Raw genomic sequence first — 10,271 nt, 5'->3', positions numbered from 1 at the left:
AATTCTTATTTTGAATCACTCATGAATTAAGCCTTTCATGCAACACTTGTTAAGAAACATTGATATAATATAACCATTGTAAACTATCGTTTATTGCATGGATCCTAAAATAGAACTATAAATTTTTACTTATGTACATACATATATATATATATATATATATGAAATTAATTATTACTTTTCCAATCACAGAAGCCGTATCAATGAGCATATCAAAAGAAGCAGATGTGTCCGAACAAGGTTTGTTAATAATTTTGCAATGATATTTACATTTCACGCACAAATTAGATTATATATGTATGTATATTTATTAAATCAATAAATTTTCAGAAGTCAGAGAAGGAGACATCGTTTTCGCAGTATATTCATACATGGCTGAAACTGATGAAGCAATCAATTTGGTTGAAGGAGAACGCTTATACATCTTGGGTAAATATTATAAGATAATAAGAAGTTTTTCGAAATGAATTGGCGTTTATATGTTATATTATATATTATATATATATATATATATATATATATATATATATATATATATATATATATATATATATATATATATATATATATATATATGTTTGTAGAAACACACAATCAGGACTGGTGGTTCGTAAGAAAACATTTAACTGAAGAAAAAGGATGGGTGCCCGCACAATACGTCATGGATGAGGCAAACTACACTGTCTACCTTCAAAAGAAACTTTATGAAAAGATCGACAAACTTCCAGTATTTGAAAGTAAGATAATCTACACTAGATTTTGAAATGTATTTTAAAATGACTGAGGTTGTGTTTCAAAGTAAATCACTGACAGTTTTTAGCTATTTAACTTATACAAATACTGAAATAGATTTCTATGTATTTGTATAATACATACATATCCATAAAAATAAAAAAGGCATTTCAATTTTAAATGCATATATTGAAATATCATAAATGATTAGATTAGTATACATATATTTTTAATTATAAATACATTTTATAATAACAAACATATAAATAATACTACATATTCATAGAACAATATGGTATTAATCACAATTTTATTTTATTTCAGAGCCGACCGCTGAAGAACAAGCTATAGCTCCACGATTCATTGAAAAATTAAGACCAAAACACACACCTGATGGTTATACTGTACAGTTTGAATGTCAAGTGGAGGGTTATCCGAGACCACAAATTACCTGGTTCAGACAGACAGCTATCATCAAACCGTCTCAAGACTTCCAAATATACTATGATGACGACAATGTAGCTACACTTATCATCCGTGAAGTGTTCCCCGAAGATGCTGGAACCTTCACATGCGTAGCTAAGAATGCAGCTGGATTCGCATCCAGCACCACAGAACTCATTGTCGAAGCTCCACTGTCCGATCATGGCTCTGAAATGACAATACTGAGTCGCAAGAGTCTATCTAGGGAGTCTTCGTTGGCCGATATATTGGAAGGTATACCACCTACCTTCTCTAAGAAACCACGAGCTCAATACGTAGATCAAGGCTCACAGATATTCTTGGAGTGTCGACTGGTGGCCGTGCCGGAGCCTGAAATCACATGGCTGTTCGCCGGCAGAAAGATAACACCAACTGAAAAAATCAGTATAGTAACAGAGTCCGACATGCACATGTACTGCAGCGTTTTGAAAATAGACGACATCAAAAAATCTGAAGAGGGAACGTATGAAGTGGTTGCCGTGAATAGGGAAGGTGAAGCTTCTTTGCCCATCGTCGTTAAAGTGAAGACAACGCAGAAGGAAAAGCCTGAAGTGATCGTTCCATTCATCAGCTTGACCATGAGAGAGGGTGAAAGCATTGTTTTGACTTCTCAGATCGTTGGTAATCCGACGCCCAAGATCACCTGGTTGAAGAATAACAAGGTGTGCAAAACACTTAATACAAAGTCAGACGGTGACACGCATTATATTAGTCTGGTCAATTTGAAGAGGGGAGTTGATGATGCTGTATACACAGTGAGGGCTACAAACACTGAAGGAACTGCAGAAACTTCAGCAACACTTTCAATCGAAGGTAAATTAGATCATTTGACTTATCAAAACCAAATATTACAGTACATATATGATACCAATTATGCAGTTGAATGATGAATTTAGCTAAACTCAATAAATTAGTATATATGTATTCATTCCAAACTTCAAATTATGTTCAGTGGTTCAAGTTTTAAATTTTATAAAATTAAGAATAATCTTTTGATTTTTATATTACATATATGCATATAAGAAATGAGACAGAAAATAACTTTAAAAAATGACTTTAAGGTATTGTTGCTATTTGTAGTATACATGCACTGTATAATTTGGTTTTATACATTTAGCTAGTGAGTATTTACGTTCCAATTAGAGTTAATTCTCAATTTATTAATATTCTAGATGTTTATGCTCCATTATGTTTATATACCTATAATACAATTGTATATTTTATTATAAATATTAAATTATGCATTTAATTTAATTATTCATACTATTATTTTCTTTTTCATACAGAACCAACTGAAGAAAACGAAGAGCCTCCACTCTTCATCGAAAGATTCCAAGAATTAAGTGTACCTGAAAGAAAACCAATCATGTTGACCGCTAAAGTGGTTGGCTTCCCATTGCCTACAATATCTTGGTTGAGGAATAACAAACCCTTAGAACCCTCTGATAAAGTACATTTGAGTTTCGATGGTGAAAGGATCATCCTGAAAATCGATAGTGCCGATTCGGAGACAGATTCTGGCGATTACAAGTGCATAGCTCATAATATTGCTGGAAAAGTGTGCCACGGAGCTAAAGTCACCGTTGACGTTGAGAAGGTAACATTTGTTAGATACTTGAAAGACTTCTTTGAAGTAGACGAATGCGAGACTGTGACTATGGAATGTGAAACTTCGCACACTGTCTCCACCAAATGGTACCAAAATGGAAAAGAGATCAGTGGAATGGACCACAGAGAGATTATTCAGGAGGGTAGGATTCACAAATTAAGAATAAAGAAAACCAAAATTACCGATACGGGTGAAATTAAATGTACTGTTAAAGGACAAGAAACCAAAACATATTTGAACGTCAAAGAAACAATTCCAGAGTTCATTAGAAAACTTCAAGACTTTGAAGTCAAAGAAAGGGAAGTTGCAATTCTTGAAGTTGAAATTTCATCGGAGACGGCTGATGTTGTTTGGGTAAAAGACGGCGACACAATTCATCCTAAAGCCAAGAAGTACGAATTTGAAAATAAGGGTAATCTGAGGAAACTTCTCATCAGAAACACATCAGTACATGATGAAGGTGAATACACATGCAAATTAAGAGATCAAATTTGTACAGCAGAGGTGACGGTTGTTGAATTACCACCTGAAATAACCACTCAGATGAAAGATCAAACTATAAACAAAGGTGAAAAGGCCTCCTTCGAAATAGAATTGACCAAAGGTGATGCATTGGTGCGTTGGTTTAAGGACGGTACTGAGATTCAATTCTCTGATCACATTCAATTAAACATAGACGGCAAGAAACAGCGATTGAAAATCTACAATTGCACTTCCGAAGACATGGGAGAATACTCTTGTCGCGTCGGAAATAGCACATCTAAAGCCAATCTGACCGTTAAAGGTCCAAGCAATAACTTCACTTTGGAACTACCTGAAACCATGCGTGTACCAATGAGCTCCGATGCCACATTAACCGTTCAAGTATTCGACTCTAGCATGGAAGTACACTGGTACAAGAACGGTAAAGAGATCACCGATTCTGAAAATTACACGATACTTTCAGACAAAAAGTCGAGAACTTTGATCATAAGGAAAACTACCAAAGACGACGAGGCCAGCTACTCTTGCAAAGTCTTTGATGCAAAAACAACATGCAAATTAATTGTAGAAGGTTTGTATTGATTATTTTTAAAATGTAATATAAACATAAATTTCAAATGTATGTATATTATCACGTGCTTCTTTAGTTACAGAATCGGCTCCTAAAATCACAGAATTCAAAGACTTATACAAAGTCAAATCAGGGGACGATGTTACAATTGATGTCAAATTCATTGCGATGCCGAAGCCCAAAGACGAATGGTCAGTGGATAAGAAGGTGATTACCAAATCTCCACGAATCACGCCTACGATAAACGAAGATAGTGCATCGCTGACAATTAAAAAAGTGGAAAAGAAAGACTCTGGCAGTTACAAACTTCAACTTACAAACAATTTCGGAAAAGCAGACATTGATATCAAACTTACCGTTCTAGGTAAAATTTAATGAAATTCAATAGCGTGGTGAAATTTTACGCTCATATAATTTAATACATTTATTTTTTATGTATTTTCAGAAATACCTTCACCTCCAGGAACACCTGACGTTCTTGAAATGGGAACGGACTATGTCACTCTTCATTGGAAGGAATCTGACTATGATGGAAACTCTCCACCAGTTTGTTACATATTAGAATATTGCAATGCATCAGATAACAAGTTAGTAAAAAATAAACTTGGAATAAATATAATATTACCAGTCATGTAGACATTTTTCTTCTTTAAAACGCTTATAAAATATTATAATCTAACAAGAAAGCATTACATTGATTTTTAGAAGCTTTTTACTAGATTCATATTTTTTTATTTTTCCCTACCATAAATATTGTAACGTAGAGATTAGGTGGGTGGTGCTCGTGGACCGATGGCTTACGAGCGCTAATCACCTGATCTCTCGTTCGCGCCAAAATGTCCTCGCCGAATGAATAAGCCGTATGTAACGGCCAATGGCATCGCCCCACTCATCGACCAATAGTTTACATGTGTATGTATGTATGTGTGTTGCGCCCAACGGGTTTAAATATGGGGCGCTCTCGGCTTGGAAACCATTCCGACCTGGAGCGCTGACGAGAGCACACGAATAAACACCTTCTACAACCCTCCTGCGTCTTTCTCTCCGATTCTGAAAGCCCCCTCTTCACGTCCACGCAACATTGGTGTCAGTCAAGTGGAATCGGAGATGAGCAGAGCAACGAAGATATAGAAATCGGCGATCGAGGACATTTTGGCGCGAACGAGAGATCAGGTGAATAGTGTTCGTATGCAATCGGTCGACGAGCGCCACCCACCTAATCTCTACGTTACAATATTATACAATATTTAAAAATTATTATATAATATTTAATAAAATAATAAAATTTTGTTCAAATTAATATAATAAAAAAGCGATAATTGTTCTATATAATATAATCAAAACATATATAATACAAAATTAACGATGAAATTAAATTATTACCAATCCTACACTGCATCTACTTTTGTTTCCAGATGGCTAGAGATCACCAATATCACAAGTACGACTTATACTATTAAAAAATTAGTGACAAAACAAAAATATATAGCTAGAGTGAAAGCCTACAATTCAGTTGGAACTAGTTCTACTTCTGAATCTGTTACATTCACTTTACAAAAACCGACAGATAAAGAAGCACCTTCAGTACAACAAGCCTTGCGCGACATAACGACAACATTCTCTCAGACCGTTACATTCAGTTGTGTGTTCGGCGGTATTCCAACTCCTAAAGTAGAATGGTTCAAAGACGGAAAGACTGTTAAAGAGAACATAAGTTATGAAAATAGATTAGCTACTCTCATTGTGAAAGAGGCGAGAGAGTCCTCAATAGGAAAATACTCTTGCAAAGCAACCAACGAGTTGGGCTCGGTGGAAACTTCCTGCAGCTTAAGCATAGTGGAGAAACCTTCGATAGTTATCGAAGAGAAGCTTTTGAATCAAAAATTGAAAGTTGGTACACAATGGACAGTGGTCGCCCAAATCAAGGGCTACCCAACACCAAACATCAAATGGTTCAAGAACGATGTCGTGATCGAGAGCAACCAAGAGTTCAACATAGTCACCAAAGAGAACAAGTCCACAATCACCATCGTTTCTACGAAGCGATCTTCAACCGGCAAATACACAATCAGGGTTGAGAATTCACATGGTTCGGATACGGTACATCTGAATCTGAGAATATTCGGTGAGTGTCAATTCAAAATATTTTTTGTATCATACGTTTTGTTTTTATTATACATACATTTTATTTGTAAATATGTAAAAAAAAATTTCGCACATCCGCTGTATAAAAGCTTTATATACCTACTTATGATCATATGAATGGTTTTTTTAAGAGGGTGTCCAGAATCATGACTCTTGAATTTTTATTCAATAGGAATTTTGTTCAACTTTTTATATATTTGACGGGATCAAATCCCTATAAGATTTTTTTCAACCTTATAATTATGATTATAAATTAAATGCATACTGTCGAACGTATTCCTATCGGATAGAAATCAATATATGGAGAACTATTCAATTTTATAATTTCAATTGCATGCTGTACAATATTGTAATATTATATCAAAGGTTGCGGTGCATCCGCTCTAAAATCGCCAGACAAATTGAACGACAGATTAACGGCAGATTAATGATAGATTGCACATCAGATGACGGGTAACCTTTCGATGTGCACAGATGCAATTATTAAAATGGTAATTATTAAAATTGAGTTGGATCTTTCAGGCGAGTTTAATAAGGCAAGATTCGATAAGTTCCGAATCTTGCCTTATTAAACTCGCCAGAAAGATCCAACTCAATTTTAATAATTGCATCTGTACACATCGAAAGGTTACTCGTCATCTAATGTGCAATCTATCATTCGAGAAAACGAGAATTACGTTTAAAGCTGCCATTCTGTTAATCTGGCGATTTTAGAGCGGATGCACCAAACCCTATATCAAACCCTATTTCTCCTAAATATGTATATATATTTATATTTTTAAATAATCCAATGATAGTATGGTCAACATATGTACATAAATACATTTCGAGTGCTTTTGACTTACAATATAAAATAACCGTGGAGTCATCGGCGTCATTGCTATCAAATTCAAGAATTTCAGGATTCGATGTGTGATCAATATCGATAATTTGGTATTTTTCAAACGATACATCACAAGGATAAGCTGTGTTCAAAATCGGCAATAGCATGTTTTTCATATTTATTATATTTATGCTTTCATGGTCGTTCTAAACATTTATAGATGACGGCGACAGTCGAGGTAAATCTAAATCTTCTGCTGAAGAAGGCATCGGTAAAAATTCAATTTAGATTTTTAGTAAATGTAAATTATATTACTTGGATAATCAAATGTAATATATGTGGTACTAATAGAATTTTAACAAATTTTCCCCTTCAAAAAAAAAAAAATTAAATGTTAACATATTCGGAAACTTGAACCAACATAAAATAAATAAATCAATTATTATATGTTATATGTATGTATATATATAGCATGTTATATGATTATTATTGTAATTAAAATTATATAATAGATATTTTTGCTGCCTTACACACATTACATATTATAATTTATGTATTTTGTATATAATAATATAAATATATTATAAAATATAATGTATATAATATGTATGATAATATTGTATATAACAGAGTGAGTATAGTATTTTTTAAACATCTATATACACCAGCGGTTCCCAACCTTTTTTGACTCACGTACCACTTGGTAGTTAGTACACAGCGCTAAATTGTACCACCATATAAAAATGATTGTATTTCGTGAAATTTGTTTTTGCAAGTGTAATTATTATATATATATAGTATTTGCATGGTAAGGAATGTGAAGACAGGATACACGCAATATCTGTTTTGGTAAGAAATTTTGTGGAAAAAAAGTAATTTGCGGGTCACAATTATAATATGCTCAAATTTTAATATATTTATCTGCTATTTTGTCATACTTCTACTATTGAAAAATGGTTTTAATAAAAACCATTTATCGCTAATAATATGTCAGAAAGCTGTTCATATTATTCACAAATACCTTTATTAATAACTTTATTTATTTCGAATTCAGTTTTTAAATGCTATAATTTGAAAGTTCAATCAAGTTCTCCTTTTCCTTGGTAGCTGTCCGAAAATGTTCATTATCAAAGGGGTTTCAAATACAATTGTTTGCTTCTAAAGGTTTGGGGAATCACTGCGTAAAAGACGTTTTCAACCCTTTTAAATGTTCAATTATTTTTTCACGAAGAAATTATGTAAAGTTTCAAATACTAAAGTTTGATCATTTTCGAAACATATGTATGCAGATTCCAAAATCTAATTTCCTAATCATACTTTCAATTTTATCTGCAACATTAAATATCATTATCGAATTGTTCTGAATTGTCAAATTCAAGTTATTTATTTATTGGAGCGCTAACGCGGTAAATTTAAAAATGCGCTCCAAAATCGATTGCCAGATTTCGATCATCAACTGTACATTTTGACGTCGACGATGACTAATTAAGATAATGTTTATTAATTATATAAAATATATTTCTATTTTTATGATTGTAAATCATTCATTCCTGCATGTCCGCCATTATTGATTTTTTTTTGGCGTACCACCAACCATCAACCGCGTACCACCAAGTGGTACGCGTACCACAGGTTGGGAAACGCTGATATACACTAATCATCTTCAATTCGTAATTATTAAATATTATCAGTATGTCAATTAATTAGTAGAACTTTTTTATGTCCATAAATATATATGTGTACAAAGTAGTATAAATATGTATGTACTTAATAGATATATGAATGTTCCATCAAATATATGTTTCACCATCGACCCATACCACAATACAGTCACATTCGTGACCATTTAAAATAATTGTTTCTAGGACAAAAAAATAGGTTGCGGCTATTTGCAGGTACTATATCTGCAAATTATTGACTATTTGCAGGTACTATATCTGCGAATTATTGGCTATTTGCAGGTACTATATCTGCGACAGACGCAAAGCCTTCTGTGCATGCGCGTGAACTGTTACTGTCAGCGTGTTTACTGTTAAAATTTTGTTTTAAACCTCTTAAAATTTAGTTCGAACTCGTTAAGTGACGTAGAGTAAAAAATATAATCCAAATTAGTTAATATTATTAATTGTTAGAAAATTATTACCATATACAACGTATAATACCTACATAAAAGTACAAGCCGCGAACTAGTTAAATGATATAAATCTATTATAATAACGTGCGAAATTTATTTGCCTCATATATAATGGACAATTGATTAAACAAGTCTAGCATACATTAAGAGGGCTGGACCGCAGCGCCTTGTCCATACAAACGTACTATACTTCTCCCTTCCTCAATTATGGCACTAGAGAAATTATTTTTTAATATGCTATAGATATCCACCATTGGGGTGCATCTATCGTTTTATTTTTTTTGATTGATTATTTTTTATAGGAGCTAAGAGCCGCCAGACATCTATAAAATCGCCTCTTTTTTACACCCACGAAACGAGTCCAGCGTGCTTCTTTAACGGTCGATTTTAAAAAAAATACACCGATAGATGCACAGAAAGTATCTTTCTCATACCGATGATGAAATTTTTTAAAAAAATAGTTCCAGTTTTGGAGGAGAAAATAGGAGAATACGAAACCTCGATTTTGTCAATTTAAAATACGTTTTATCTGGTCGAAGCGCAACTGTCGCATTCACTCAATATATATATATATATTGATATATACTTTCGCATTCACTCAATATATATATATCGAAGAAAGGAACGGTAACAAAATTAAGGTTTCGGGTGTACAGCCCTCTTAAATGTAAGACATTATAATCGGATTATAAGTTCACGCGCATGCGCAGAAGGCTTTGCGCCTGTCGCAGATATAGTACCTACAAATAGCCAATAATTCGCAGATATGGTATCTGCAAATAGCCAATAATTCGTAGATATAGTACCTGCAAATAGCCACGACCAAAAAAATATGTCGTTTATAAGCTACCGGCTGACAAAAACTTACATAAATACTCTTATAAAATTCTAATTCAATATTTGAACGTTACAGACAAGCCAAGCAAACCTGAAGGACCTGTAATAATGAAAGAAATAGACAAAGAATCTATATTGATAGAATGGAAACCGCCTCTGGATGACGGCGGCATCGACCTAACAAAGTATGCAATTGAAAAACACGACCCCGATAGTAAAGTTTGGATGAAGGTGGCCGATGTGGATAAGGACGTGGAGACGTATTGTGTGCAACGATTAAACGAAAACACACAATACATGTTTAGAATAATGGCGCAAAATCCGGCTGGCATGTCGGAAGCACTGCAAAGTGAACCGATCGTCATTAAATCGCAACAAGGTACCATTTTTAAAATACAAACTGAATGTCTCATTAAATTTGAATGGAACATTACATTTGCAATGCGAATTTCAG

At 33.6% G+C, this 10,271-nt stretch overlaps 1 protein-coding gene across 1 annotated transcript in view; it reads left to right on the top strand.

The window, feature by feature from the left end:
- sls (sallimus) overlaps positions 1-10,271 on the top strand; it is a 107,494-nt gene that overhangs the window by 94,317 nt on the left and 2,906 nt on the right. The window contains exons 36-44 of the mRNA XM_077446056.1: positions 193-240; positions 331-429; positions 585-737; positions 1,057-2,028; positions 2,502-3,878; positions 3,955-4,242; positions 4,324-4,465; positions 5,294-6,003; positions 9,894-10,196. Of these exons, the coding sequence (XP_077302182.1) occupies positions 193-240; positions 331-429; positions 585-737; positions 1,057-2,028; positions 2,502-3,878; positions 3,955-4,242; positions 4,324-4,465; positions 5,294-6,003; positions 9,894-10,196 (4,092 nt within the window). The remainder of the gene's footprint in view (positions 1-192; positions 241-330; positions 430-584; positions 738-1,056; positions 2,029-2,501; positions 3,879-3,954; positions 4,243-4,323; positions 4,466-5,293; positions 6,004-9,893; positions 10,197-10,271) is intronic.

Source organism: Arctopsyche grandis, chromosome 2 (genome assembly GCF_051622035.1).
Source record: "Arctopsyche grandis isolate Sample6627 chromosome 2, ASM5162203v2, whole genome shotgun sequence".
NCBI classification, from domain to species: domain Eukaryota; kingdom Metazoa; phylum Arthropoda; class Insecta; order Trichoptera; family Hydropsychidae; genus Arctopsyche; species Arctopsyche grandis.
Note: the sequence above shows the minus strand (reverse complement) of the source record. Positions and strands in the feature narration are given on the sequence as shown.